The sequence below is a fragment of the Dipodomys spectabilis genome, unplaced genomic scaffold (genome assembly GCF_019054845.1).
Source record: "Dipodomys spectabilis isolate Male_0828 unplaced genomic scaffold, ASM1905484v1 ptg000052l, whole genome shotgun sequence".
Classification (NCBI taxonomy): Eukaryota; Metazoa; Chordata; class Mammalia; order Rodentia; family Heteromyidae; genus Dipodomys; species Dipodomys spectabilis.
The window spans coordinates 311,519-326,571 of NW_024870729.1; the positions used below are offsets into that span (position 1 = coordinate 311,519).

The window sequence follows — 15,053 nt, forward strand, 5'->3', positions numbered from 1 at the left end:
GCTGGAAGTGGTGCTGTGGCTCAAGTGGTAGAGCGCTAGCCTTGAGCTGAAGAGCTGAGGGACAGCGCCCAGGCCCAGAGTTCAGGCCCCACGAATGGACCAAAAAATAAAAAATAAATAAAATTAAAGGATTTTAAATAATTTACTGAGCACAAAAAAATCTCAAAACTATCTGAAAAATTCAATTCACATACCTTGTATAATTCTTTACATAAGACAAACTTCTCCTAATGTTTTGCTAGAGTTATGGTATAGAAACAGGTAGGAAGAAGTTTGTGCCTAGGAATCTAAATTGTTGGATGGTGTTTTAATTTATTGAAATACCCATAGGAGAGAAACAAAGTTATACAAGATGAAGAAAGAATCAGATGTTAGGGAAAATGTCACTCTTCCCTCTCCATTTCCTTAGAGTAGCTTACCAGTGTTACACTCTGTGCAGATGAACTTCCCTTCAGGAACTGATGTCAACCCCAGGCATTCCAGGTGAAAGTGTCTGCAGCATTCTCCCTCACATGGAGTCAGAGAGTCACCAGGGCTTTCACAGATCTACAAAATGGGGGGCAGGGGGCAAGCAGTGTTTCTCAAACTAGCAGGTTTCAGAATCCCACAGAGGGCTTATTAACTTAGCAAAATACAGGTCAGTGGGTTCTTCTCCAGATTCTAAGCCAGGGGGTCTAGGGTGGCTCAGAATTTGCTTTTCTAACAAGCTTTCTGGAGAGGCTGTCCTTGGACTTCCCTCTGAACTACATAGCTATTGCAACATGGCATAAAAAGCTGCAAAGTCATACTTGATCTTTTATGGTTCCTTCTTTGTGATTGCATAGTTTAGCTTTTCTTCAAGGAACAAAATAATATTTTTCCAACAGAGTAAAAATACATTTAAAAGTTCATAAGCTCAAATTTAGGATAAAGTATTTGAAATCTGTCATCTGTTATTTACTTCCAATTAATATAAAAAAGATGACTGGTACTTGCATTTGAACGACAAGAATGTCAACTCAGAAAAGGTAGACAATAAATTCCAGATCTGTACCTTTAAATCAGCACCACAATTTAGAAACACAAGGCCCTCTTTCAGCATATCAAACACGATGGCAATTGTGATCAGCCAGAGGATCAGCCTCCTCCCTACCTGACACACGGTGTCCTTCCTACTGCCAACACCTCTTCGGGACAAATTTGAATCCATGGACTGTGCATCAGACATGTCTGCATCTGCAGTAGCTGAAGGGCTATCTACTTGTTTTCCGAAGCCTACCTATATAGAAAACATAGCACATCTTAAAGAAAAACAAAACAGAACTCTGCTTAAAGTTACATGCAATGAAAATCCTGGTAAGGATAGATCAGGTAGATATTGACACACCTTTTTCTTCCTAAAACCCATGGATACCATATGCCTGCTGTTTGAGGGAGAAATTGTAGTTAAAATAAAAAAAAAAAAAACCAACTATGATCTATGATTTTTTTTTAATTTACTTTTTGGTGCTAGTACTTGGGCTTGAATTCAGGGCTTGGGCATTGTCCCTTAGCTCTTTTGCTCAAGGCTAATGCTCTACCACTTGAGCCACACCTCAACTTCCAGCTTTTTGTGGTTAATTGGAGATAAAAGTCTCATGGACTTTCTTGCCCAGGCTGGCTTCAAACCTTTATCCTCAGATCTCAGCCTCCTAAGTAGGTAGGATTATAGGCCTGAGCCACTGGCACCCAGCAAAATAGAATTCTGCTATGTGAGAGAATTGTAAAATTTCAGGCATGTATAAAGGCAAGTGTGGTGGTGCACAACTGTAATCCTAGTACTCAGGAGGCTGAGGCACAAAGATTTTAAAGTTTGAAGCCATCCTGGGCTACACATAGATGAAGATCTTGTCTCAAAAAACAAAACCACAAGTTACAAAATAACCAGTCATTTTTTGTCCCATAAATTTGAGTATTTAGAAATCTCCCTCATTTCTTTAAGTAAGCTAGACAAAGCATTGTGGTACTTTTGTTTGCAAAGCAAAAAAAGGCAATTCTACCCAGATCCAGGCACGTATTTACCTGCAGATCACTCAGTCCTCTAGAATCGGAGTCAGACGTGTCTCTGTATGCAGAACTAGTCATTTCTACATCTGTTGAGGCTCGACTCCTTTTCTTTAGAGGTTTACAGGAATCTGAAATCTCGCTGGCACCTTAATACAACACACTGAAATTAATCCTAAGTAATACTTAAGGTTTATCATTTTAATTTTTTTTGTGTGGGAGAATATTTTCTTTCCCCAAACTCCTTTCTTTAGTGTAGGAGGGAAAAAAAAAAGCACAGATCTCTTTGTAATACTGAAGATGCAAGTCAAAACTTCATGAGCTTCTGACCTTTCTTGCTCTATTAAAACATTTAATTCAGTTCTCCTGCTCTAAAATAGCTCTAGAACTATTTTCAGTCAACACAGCTCAAATTCCAACCTAAAAACCAATTGTATCAAAACTGCAGGACAGCTGATTAATTTGGAGCAACTCAAAGCACCATTTGATTTGGAGGGGGAAGACATAAAACCCAACACACTGTGTAGTTTACAAATATGGTTGCAGAGACATCTCCATCTTGTTTTTATTAGGGATGTGACAAATCTTTGATTTGTATTCGATTCGTACACGGATAGTGCCATTTTCCCCCAAATTTTGTGATTTAGTTGATTATTGTCCCCCCAATAAATTTTGAATGTTCATGATTGTTTATCTGAGACTTGGTGAAGTGGCATTTATTGTGACCATTAACAAATGCTGCAGCACTATACATGTCATGCCATTTAGGAGGCACACTGCTGAGTACTGTAAATGGACAATCAGTATTCAATGCAGTCAAATCATGAAGAGCTGGATGAGAAGCCTCTGTGGAATTTGTGCGGGAAGGAATAAATATGGAAAAAAAAAAAAAAGACAGAGAATAGTGTGGAATTTTTTTTTTAAAACTGTGTGTAATACAAATCCAGCCAAAACAATAGTGCAAAAAGTTACAAAGCAACAATCTCTTGGGCTAATGCAGTATAGGCTATACAGAAACAGCCACGATGAAATGTGCAGATCAGGCACGGTGAATACCAAGGAACCAAGGAGACGGTTATATTTCCACCCACAGTTTGTGTTTTGGATTTTTTTTCCCCCAGAATTTCCATACAACAGACAGACATCTAGATCAGCCCAGCAAGCTATGGTGGAAGTGTGCAGTCCAGAAGAGACCATGGAGAAACAAGTCTCCTGAGGCCATGAAGATCCGCAACAGGCTGGGTGGGAGCAGCACTTGGTGTATAGCCATGTTCTGTGGTGGAGGATGTGGGCCTCAGGAGACTGCTCAGATTACTGGAACTTTGTTATCACATCCCATGCTACAAGTTTTCACTGAATGCTTCCTGACATCTAGAAATGAGGGTGCCTGCCCATGTTAATGCTGATTAAAAAACACAAGTACACAAATCTATTTCCTTCATTGCTGGTGTATGGACCCAGAACACCACCACAAAATATTTCCTTGGCCTAAAATCACTGGATTAACAAGGAGTTTTAACAGAGGAATAGGAGGAGTGCTGTACTGAGAGGCTTTCGAAGGGAAACACAGGTACCGCCAGTTCCGACGAGTTTCTGAAAACACTAGAAAAATGACAGACTGCTGAAGACAGCTGTCATGCTGTTCTCCATAACGGCACTAATATTAAAAAAAATAAGAGCTTTTAATGATTGCAATGTATACAGTTTGAGCTGTTTGGCAAAACCCTGCAGATATGCATAAATGATGCTTTATTTAAAAACAAAAAAAACAGTCCATGTTGGAATTGATCAGTGTACATTAAACGGTGGTTTTTAGGCTGGACCCATGATTTAAGCTGTACCCATCCAGCTCAAACCAGAAAAAAAAAAAAAAAAGACAAACAACAAAAAAATCATTTGAATGTTAAAGCAATTGTTCAGTCTTGAAGAAGAAACCAGGCCAATAATGATGATTGGCAAAATCAAAAACAAAAGAAACTGTTTAACAAGCCGCCGACAAAGAAATCTTGAATGGAGACTACAATTCTGGAGTTTCTGGGATGAAATTGTACAGGAATCTCAGTCCACAGTTTCCTCAACCGCTGCGGAGACGGAGCTGTCACTGTATCTGACAGAGCCCTGCACTCCCCGGTCCGCCGACCCTGTGGAATGGTGGAAACACAACGCAATCAGGCCTCCTAATCTCGCAGCGATCGCGATGTCTTTCTTGGAGCTCCGCCAAGCAGTGTTCCCTCCGAGAGGCTGTTCAGTTCTGCTGAGGATCTCCACGGAGACCATCGCTGCAGACTTCTCCCCGAGAATGCAGAGAGGCTGTTGTTTTATTTTTTATTTATTTTTAAATAATGCAATTTGCCCAGAGTAAACTACAAATACAGTTTGAGCTCACCAAAAATGCATGAAACATGCCATGGAGTTTGTACTGTAGTCAAATTGCACACAGAAAATACAGATATAAGTTTAAGGTTTCTTAACCTTTGTGCGTATCTCAAATAGATTCACATATGATCATTTAATAATGGCCATAAGTATGCTATGGATCATTTTAATTTACAGAAAGGTTTTACAGCACTGTAAAAATAAGTGTGGCAACATTATTTTTCAATCAAGTTGTCTTGTCTGATTTGTCATAGTCCATTTTTGACATTTATAGCTACTATTCGGTATTCAGTCGAATACCAAAAAAAGTGGATTCGTCACATCCCTAGTTTATAAGCCAGTGAAACCCCAGAATCTTATGGAGAAAAGTTGGAAACAGTATCAAGTCTATGCGGTGTTCTCCAATTTACCAAAACAAGTAAGATTTCATGTGGAGGCACAGAGTGAGATCAACTCTAAAAGTCTGCCTTTCTCTCTCCCTCTATCTCTCTTTCTCTCGCTCTCTCTCTCTCACACATACACAACACACACACACACACAACACACAAATGGGATATTGTAATTTCACACTGAAAAGCAACAACAGTGATTTACAGAGACAGGCAAAAATACATGAAGTACAAAATAAAAAAATTCTTAGAATTGGTTTAGTCAAGGAAATGCAAAGCAACATTATAGTATTAACTCACCTTTTTGTAATCCAGTCTTCACTGTAGCTTGAGGAACTGTTTCAACCTGTTTGGGGGAAAAAAATTACAGCATTAACAAGGAATTTTTTCACTCTTGAACTACAGGGAAAAAAATTAAGACTTGCATCAATCTAAGTAGTGATGAGTGATCAATGTATCTGAAAACTAAACTCAGTCCCATCTTATGGGTCAAGTTCTCTGTCTTAAAGTCAGGGAGGATTTAAATCCTAGCTGCCTATGCTGAATACCAAGTGACAACACACAGCCACATGCTCTCTAGCAAAGATCTTTCCCACCATGCCCTTGGAATATGAATAGAACAAGAATACTTTCCTCAGTGTCTGGGAGGCAGGAGAGGGGTTGTTTCTGCAACCAGCCCCAATGCTGCTATAAACCCCTCCCGCCCCAAAGACGTTAGGATAAATTTTTACTTACTATGAAACTCAGGTTAATGTAACTCACGCCACTTTAAGACCCTTCCGCGCCTGCACTCACAGCTAAGTTGCTGGGAATCAGGACCCTCTCTGTAGAGAGTGCTACAGGGCTCCATACAGCTGGAAGCTCAACACTTTTGCTGCTAGTACAAACTTAAGAAAATAAGTTTGTGATATTGCAAAAGTACTTTCTTGAGTGTCTTATGAACAGTGTCTTGATCCTACATTAGGAGAGCGAGATCAGAAGTTATTCTGCCAATGTATATGTAAAACACGGGTAATTTGAGGATTGAAGCACGGGAATTAGAGAAAGGATGCTGTTGGGAGGAGTTCCTGATTAAGCTATGAATTGAATTTCATGTTTCTTTAAGATGTGGTGAAATATGCATGTTGAAACACATTTTGTAAATATTTAAGGATTGTTCTAAGCTTTTTAAAAAAAATTTTATTTTTTTACAACAGGTAAAAAACATACAACAGAAATGCTTTTTTTAATAAGATACAATTAGTCATACAAATATAAAATCTTCTAAACAATCACTGATATTGTTTTACTACTAACTATAACACAGTGGCATTAACAATTTGTCCCATTTTTGTACTTATTCTGCTTATTAACTTTAAATTGACTGGTCACAGACTGAATTTGGAAACCAGGTGGCAAAGTCACAACTTCATTTTGGTAATGAAAACTACAGGTCTGCAAGAGCTTAGAAAGATTTTTTTTGGAATTTCCTAAGTATGAAAGTTAATATGGTAAATGACAAATCAGTATATTACTTAACTTTAGTTAGATATTTTGAAAAAAATTGTTTTACATGCTTGTGACATCATAGAGCACCCACAAAGTTAACTTTTAAATTTGGAAGCTTAAAATTATAAATGCAATACTTTAAATAAGAAAGTCCACATTCTCCCATAGCGGTTTTAAAATATAAAACTTATTGGAACTAATACTATTAGAATTTTATTTTAATGCCAGGCATCCAGATTGTAAAAATGGATAACTTTCAGCTTTAAGAAAAATTAAGAAAATTCTGATTATAAGCTTAATTTAAAGGAGGATAGTTTTAAAAGATTCTTTGAAAAGGTAATTTAATATGAATGTTACTACACTGATTACACTGGTTGAACACATTCAAAATGGCTCCACAACACACTCTTTTTAAAGTTTGAATATTGTCTATCTGATAACCTGATAACCAGGTGAGTGCCATTCCACTGTAAAAATATCATTCCAAAAATTCTGTGATGCCAACAGAAAAACCAGATCATCTATGATTATCTGCTTCTTAAATACAGGCATATAAGTTAAATTAATTTGATTTGTTTAAAAAACAAAAACAATACATACCAGCAGCTTATAAAAGCAAAAAGCAAAAAATTTAAGAGGGAGAACTCAATGATGGCTCCAAATGAAAATCATGAAGACATGAAATCATTGTGCTTATAAAAGAAATTTAAAAATAAATGTGAGGGAATTTTGTGAGAGTCTCACACCACTGGCTTCCCATCTCCCAAAGCTTGACTTTTTTGTGAAAATGCTTAAAGCAGAATCACAGGGATGGCTGAATTAGAACTGGGCACTGCAACCCACCAGGACAGAAGCGTAAGACAGTTTAGAAAGGAAACTCAAAGCAGAGAAAGTTTCTCTTTCTTTTGAGATACTGAGATAAGCCACAAATTTTACATATACAATGCTTTAACTCTCTACATGTAGGAAGCCAACCTGCTCCTTTTTGATCTTCTTCTTTGGCACAACCTCAGTGGATTTCTCTGATTCAGATCGAGTCCTAATTGATCTTCTCTGTTGTTTCTTTTCTACTGAGCCTAAGAGATGATTTAAACACATGAACAAAAACTTAAGTATAGCTTGACATTCGTGCAGTTAAGATCTGACCCAATTTCTTGCTTTTCTTACTCATTACTTTAGAATTTTAATTAAAAGTCACTAAAGATTTTAAGATGATGGGACCCATGTACCCAGGCCATGGCAGCCAGAAGGTGGTAGGCCAGGTAGCCAGGCAAGCTTCCTTTGGTATCCTCTTGCATGTACTTTCTGCCTGGATGGGCTGGGCTCATATGGTAGCCAGGATTTGTGGACCCACTCAGGGGCATACTCAGACCTTAAATGGACCCTCTGCTCTGAAAGGGATTTAGCAGAGAACTGTGTCAATGGTAAGGCAGTACCTGGGCCAGAAGTTAGAAGCCCTTGGGGCTGGCAAGATGGCTCAGTAGCAGAGTGCTTGCCTTGCATGCATGAGGCCCTGGGTTCGATTGCTCAGCACCACATAAACAGGGGGGAAAAAAAGCCGGAAGTGGAACTGTGGCTCAAGTGGTACAGTTCTAGCCTTGAGCTGAAGAACTAAGGGACAGCGCTCAGGCCCAGAGTTCAGGCTCCACACCCGTCCAAAAAAAAAAAAAAAGAAGTTAGAAGCCCTTAGACGTGAGTGAGTGAGTGAGTGCTACAAACGAGCTATTCTTGTTCTGAGGCAGGGGCATTTCCTGTTGGAGAATCTGGTATTTTTAAAGTGAGGGGTTCACTTCCTCTATATCGCATTTTTGACCTTCAAATCATTTCTGTCAACCTGACTCCCTTTGAATTTAGAGACTACATGGCATAGTTAAAATCAGGGGTTTGGATTCAGGCACAACTGGATTAGAACCCTATACTTCTGCATGACCAAGGACAAATGATTTCATCTGTGGAGCTTTAGCTTCTAGACAAAGGGGGGGGGGGGGTAAAAATAACATCTAATTCATAAGGTAGTTACAAGAATTGATTGGGATCACTTGAATAAATGCAACCAAAACAGTAATAAATGCTAATTGGATCACCAAAAAAGAAAGGTTTTAAATATTTAGGGGCACAAAATTAATTAATAGCTTATTAGTAAAGGCCCATGAGCCAAGACTGGGATCTACAAAATATTTTAATTATACAAATAAAGGAGGATTCAATTTTGTTTTTACAGTTTAGTTTTGAAAGCAGGTAAACATGTTTAGGAGTTCTGGTTAATCATTGCCAGCAGAGAAGTCACAAATAAAGGTGTTAGCTGGTTCCTTTTCTCTCTTAAGAGGATTATAGAGACCCTTATTTTAAAACATTTGAAACACTTTTTTTTAATCAAAATTAAAAACAAAGAGGGAATTCAATGATGGTTCTAAGTAAAAAAAAAAACAGTAAAACATGAAATCATTGTGCTTATAACCAAAATTTCAAAATAAATAGAAGGAAATTTTGTGAGAGTCACACCACTGGCTTCATAATACTGAAGTATAATCACCAATATTCAAGTTCTACCTACCTACTAGGGGAGACAAAAAAGAAATGGAACAGCTTATCAGTAATCAAAAACCTTGTTTTTGAGGATGACAATATATGGTACCATGAAGTGCAGATGAGACTCTCTTACAGAGGAGTTAACCAACAGGGCTTTTAAAAATACTTGAAGGATGCCAGTGGCTCACACTTATAAATCCCAGATACTCAGGAGACTGAGATTTGAGGATTACAGCTCAAAGCTAGCCTGGCCAGTAAAGTTCATAGGACTCTTATCTCTAACTACCAAAAAGCTATAAGAGAAGCTGTGGCTCAGTGGTAGAGTCCAATCACTGAAGGGGAATAGAAAAAAAAATTCTAAACATTTAAAACAAGTAACAAATATTATACACACCTTCTAAGACAGAGTGAACATTTCTAGATTTGGAGAATGGCTTAGAAGCCTGGTCTGAATGCAGACCAGATTCCTCAAGTCACAGAAATGTAGCAGTGCCACAAATTCTTAGTATTCCCTACATTCACCAAGAAAAGCCTCAAGAATTTTTTTCCTGAAGTTTACACAAGCTGAGGCAAATGATGTCATTGCTTTTTTGTTTTGTTTTTTGTGGGTCATGGGTCCTCAATTCTGGGACAGCCTGGGCACTGTCCCTCAGCTCTTCAGCTCAAGGCGAGTGCCCTACCACTTGAGCCACAGCGCCACTTCCAGTTTCCTAGTGGTTTATTGGAGATAAGAGTCTCACTGACTTTCCTGCCCCGGGTTGGGCTTTGAATCGTGATCCTCAGATCTCAGCCTTCTAAGTAGCTAGGATTACAGGCCTAAGCCACCAGTGCCCGGCTTCTGGCTTTTCTTTTCTGCTTATGTGGTGCTGAGCAATCTAACTCAGGGCCTCATGCATGCAAGGCAAGCACTCTACCACTGAGCCAACTTCCCAGCTCCATGTCACTGGTTTTTGAAGGGAAATAAGTCTCCTTTTGACCTTTCAACTAGTAAAAGTATATATATTTTTTGGTGTTAGTTCTGCTGGGGCCTGGGTGCTGTCCTTGCTTTTTTGCTCAAGGCTAAGCATGCTCTCACTTGAGTAACAGCTCTACTTATGGCTTTTTGGTAGTTAACTGGAGCTAGGAATCTCAGTTTCTGCTTGGACTGACTTTGAACCATGATTCTCAGATCTCAGCATCCTGAGTAGCTAGGATTACAAGCATAAGTCACTGATGCCTGGCTGAAAAATTGTTCTCACAAAAAACCAAAGTTATTTCAAAAGATAAAATATGCTTATCAAGCAGAGCTGGCAACCAAACTTAAACCAAGAGCAAAGCTCTTGAGCATTTGTTCCTAAAGTAATGCTTGAGTCATATTCTACAACCTAAACTAATGTACCCGCCTAATGAAGGAACTACACTGTCTCTTTCCAGACACAAAGAATTTAAAACAAGAAAATGAAAATTCATGGTAGATCTTAAATCATACAATAAAAGACTACATGAAAATAAAATGTTTAGTAGTTGAGGAAAAAAATTCCATTAAAAATAAAAGTATATCACTTAGGATTAATCTAGTGTTACATATTTAATATCCCTATTCATATGAATAATTCTAGTCAAAAGACTACAGATGTTTTGGGATCTACCTACTCAGGTATCCCATTTAAATTCAGACAAATGAACAACAGTTAACAAAACTAGTAATAAAACTGATAGGCTTAACTGAAAATACCAAAAGGTACTTTAATATTCAACGAAAGAGGGGGTTGGGAAGGTGGCTCAGTGGTAGAGTGCTTGCCTTGCATGCTTGAGGCCCTGGGTTCGATTCCTTAGCACCACATAAGCAAAAAGAAAAAAAGCCGGAAGTGGCGCTGTGGCTCAAGTGGTAGGTTGCTAGCCTTGAGCTGAAGAGCTGAGGGACAGCGCCCAGGCCCAGAGTTCAGGCCCCATGACCGGACCCCCCCCCCCCAAAAAAAAAATTCAACGAAAAAAACAAATATTTCAAAACACAGCTAATGAATGTAAAATCTAAGTCTATTTTCTCATTCTTTCACCATTATAATTTCATTTTATTATATGGTGCTTTGAAGTGATACAATCAGCAGACCTGGCTCTAGATCTTGTTCTCTCATTATAAATTTGGCTTCCTTTCCCAACTCAATTCGGGATAAAGGCATATTAGCCAGTAAGCACCATCTGATTTGTGCCCAAAGTCCTCTGATACCACGTCTCCCTGTCTTTCATCCTTCCTATCATTTGCTTTTATTTTTTGTTGGACATGGGGCTTGAACTCAGGGCCTGGGCACTGTCCCTCACCTTTTTTGCTCTATCACTTAAGCCACAAATCCACTTCCGATTTTCAGGTAGTTAACTGGAGACAAGGAATCTCACAGACTTTTTTACCTGGGCTAGTTTTGAACTACGATCCTCAGATCTCAGCTTCCCTAAGTAGCTAGGATTACAAGTATAAGCTACCAGTGCCTGGATCCATCATTTGCTGTTAGAAAGCTAGCCAAAATACTATAAACATTAGAATTTTATTTAAGCTTACCAGCTACTCAATCCCAGGTGTACCTGAGTTACTACTGATTGAAGATTACTACTTCAAAGTCTTAAGACTTTGTTCTTCCAGAACAGTATTTGGTTACTGTGTTATTATGATAAAATAAATATATATTTGGCCTGTGCTCCTTTTCTAAATCCCCTGAAATGCTTTAAGTGACAGGGCTGCTAGGTGTATCTTTTGTTCTAATGTTTGGTCTTTACTCCCAACACAAAGCTCCTGGTAGAATGTCTCCTGTTTAAATGAAGCAACTTTGGTAGAGTCTGAGGTGGAGGCTGGTCAGCAGAAAGACTAAGCCATGATAAGCAGTATTCAGCTGCACAGAGACCGAGTTAGTAATAAATCATAGCTTTGTGATAAATCTCCTATGAAAATCAAGAACACGAAGGTTTGGAGAACGTCTGGATTAGAAAACCCAACGTGCTTCTGGGAAGGAAATGAGGCCAGAGGGCATAAAAGCACTGCAGACCTTTCTATATGCATTGGTCTGCACCTTCTCAATCTGGCTACTCGTCTATACGCTCCATAACACCTTTTATAATAAACTGGTAAACAAGAAAAACACTTTCCTGAGTTCTGTGAGCCACTCTTGTAAATGAATGAAGCAAAGGAGTGACAGGAATCCCAAAATATAGCTGGTCAGTCAGAATTTTTTAATATAATCCTAGTGCTATAGTACATGCCTATAATCTCAGCACTCAGGGAGACTGAGAGGAAGATCTTGGATTCTCATCCAACTTAGGCTATAGAGTGAAATCTTGTCTCAAAACAAAACAAAAAAACTGTTTAAATAGGGTTACAGGTGGACCCATTACAACAATGAGATGTATGTCAAAACACAAACTTTTACAACTTTGGTGGGGTGGGGGAGTGGAGAGAGGAAGGGATGGTATGGGGAAACAAAGGAGGAGGCAACAATGCTTGATAAGAAATGTACTCACTATCTTGCCCATGTAATTGTAACCCCTCTGTATGGTATTTTCACAACACACACACAGACACACACACACACAACCCAAAAAATATCCTGGGAGTAATCTTGAAGACACACACACACAGATACACACAGACACACACACACAGACACACACACACACAGACACAGACACACACACACACAGACACACACACACACACACACACCAAAAAAATATCCTGGGAGTAATCTTGAAGACGGAGTCCTTTAATACTAGGCTATGGCTGGGTGCTGGTGGCTCATGCCTGTAATTCTAGCTGCTCAGGAGACTGAGATCTGAGGATCACAGTTCAAACCAGCCTGGGTATTAAAGTCCGTGAAACTCTTATCTCCAGTAAACTACCAGAAAACCAGAAGTGTTTCTGTGGCTCAAGTAGTAGAGCACTAGCCTTGAGCTGAAGAGCTGAGGGACAGCGCCCAGGCCGAGTTCAAGCCCCATTACCGACAAAAAAAAAAAAAAAAAGGCTATGGCCAGGCACTGGTGGCTCACGCCTATAACCCTAGCTACACAGGAGGCTGAGCTCTGAGAATCATGGTTCAAAGCAAGGCCGGGCACAAAAGTCCGTGAGAATTTTATCTCCAATAAACCACCAGAAAAACCGGAACTAGAGCTCTGACTCAAGTGGTAGAGCACTAGCCTTGAGCTGAAGAGCTGAGCAACAGTGCCCAGGCCCAGAGTTCAAGCCCCAGGACTGACCAAAAAAAAAAAAAAAGGCTATGAAGCCTGGCCTAGAGGAGGCAGGAAGATGAGGAGTCAAATGAGTCTGGACTACATAGCCCCACAAAAAACCAAACAGGTACAAAGTGTGAGAACTGAATGGAATCATATACCCTGCTGGTGTATAAGAACTAGTCAGTGTAGGGGGAAAAAAGGCAGAAAAACACCCAGCAGGGCGCCAGTGGCTCATGCCTGTAATTCTAACTATTCAGGAGGCTGAGATCTGAGGATCTTGGTTCAAAAGCCAGTCAGGGCAGGAAATCCTTGAGACTCTTATCTCCAATTAACCACCAGAAAAGCAGAAGTGGTACTATGGCTCAAGTGGTAGAGTGTTCACCTTGAGCTGAAGAGCTCAGGAACAGTGCCCAGGCCCAGAGTTCAAGTCCCATGACTGACCGAAAAAAAAAAAAAAGTCACTTCTTCAATTCCAAAGAAATTTTTAGAAAACAAAATGAAACAAACTCTTTTTTCCTAAGATTCCAAATGACCAAACTAATGAACACCAAACACTTTTCCTAATAGTTATGTGAAATAGTATAAAATTACCTTACTGAATATAGGCATTCTCTCACTCTATTCTACCTTTGCAATACTGGGTTGAACTCAAGTTATTACCATTTTACCACTTGAGTCATACCCTCAGTCCTTTTGCTTGTTTCTCAAATAGGTTCTTAAGTAACTTTGGCCAGGATGGCAATCTGTAAGTAGCTGATATCACCGGTATGGAATACCATATCTACCCTAGGGCACATGCACACACATGTGTGTGTATGTGCACATGTTGATCTTGGGACTTGAACTCAGGGCCTTGAGCTCTGTTTTTTTGCTCAAGGCTGGCACTCTACCACTTGAACCACACCTTGACTTCAGACATTTTGCTGGTTATAGAGGTAAGTGTGATGGACTTCTCTGCCTGGGCTCATTTTGAACTGCAATCTTCAGATTTTAGTCTCCTAAGTAACTAGGATTACAGGAGTGAGTCACCAGCATCCAACTTCCAGTATCTTTTAAGTAAGTGTAACCTAGCCTGATTTTCATTTTGTAGTACCTGTTAATCAGAGAACAGGTTACATTAGATTAGCTAAGTCCTAAGCCCCTCAGCTATTAATGCTTTGCACACTTAGGAATAATGAAAGGATCACTGGCATTTAATAGAGATCTTGTTTCCAGTAGAGGATAAAGAAGGGAATACAAACATTCTAATAGACAAGCGCTTGTGGCTCATGCCTGTAGTCCTAGGTACTCAGGAGGCTGAGATCTGAGGATCAAGGTTCAAAGACAGCCAAGGCAGAAATGCCCATGACACTCTTATCTTCAATAAATTACCAAAAGAAAAAAAAAAGCCAAGAGTGCAGCTGTGGCTAAAGTGGTAGATCACTAGCCTTAAGCAAAAACAAAACAAAACAAAAAAAGTCATGGACAGCGCCCAGGTCTTGAGTTCAAGCCCCAAGACCAGCATGCACACATACACACGTGCACATGCACACATGTACACACACACACACGAATGTGTTAATAGTGCTGGAAAAGCAAAGATGCTATTCTCATGCAAAAAGATAATTAAAATGGTTGATGTACTCAGTTTATTTAGATTTTATAGTTTATATTGTTATTGTGGTTTTTAAGACAGTCTTGCTGTACACTCCATCCAGGCTGGCCTGAAACTCATGATCTTCCTGATTTAGTCTGTTAAGTGTAAGATTAAACATGCATCACTATATCCACCACAGAACCACAGAATTTATGGCTACTTTGTGTATGTGTATGAGTACTGAAGTGATTTCAGTTTAGCTAGTGTGTGTGTGTGTGTGTGTGTGTGTGTGTGTGTGTGTGTGTGTGTGTGTGTGTGTGTGTGCGCGTGTGTGTGTGTAGCTCTAGACACTTTTCTTTTTGCTCATTATTTTGGAGATGGAATCTCAAGGGCTTTACAGCCTTGGGTGGATTCAACCTTGGTCTTCTGCATCTCAGCTTCCTGAACAGCTAATAATATAGATGTGAGCAACTGGCTAT

At 39.4% G+C, this 15,053-nt stretch overlaps 1 protein-coding gene across 5 annotated transcripts in view; it reads right to left on the bottom strand.

Moving 5' to 3' along the window:
* Nsd3 (nuclear receptor binding SET domain protein 3) overlaps nucleotides 1–15,053 on the bottom strand; it is a 117,657-nt gene that overhangs the window by 43,838 nt on the left and 58,766 nt on the right. For 4 of the 5 annotated variants that reach the window (XM_042679485.1, XM_042679484.1, XM_042679483.1 and 1 more), the window contains exons 8-12: nucleotides 7,251–7,351; nucleotides 5,088–5,133; nucleotides 2,041–2,171; nucleotides 1,133–1,258; nucleotides 420–546 (exon numbers count right to left, since the gene is read on the bottom strand). In XM_042679485.1, coding sequence (XP_042535419.1) covers nucleotides 420–546; nucleotides 1,133–1,258; nucleotides 2,041–2,171; nucleotides 5,088–5,133; nucleotides 7,251–7,351 — 531 coding nt within the window. Of the gene's footprint in view, nucleotides 1–419; nucleotides 547–1,132; nucleotides 1,259–2,040; nucleotides 2,172–2,924; nucleotides 4,164–5,087; nucleotides 5,134–7,250; nucleotides 7,352–15,053 lie in introns of those variants that run through there. The other variant, XM_042679487.1, reaches the window with a different exon arrangement.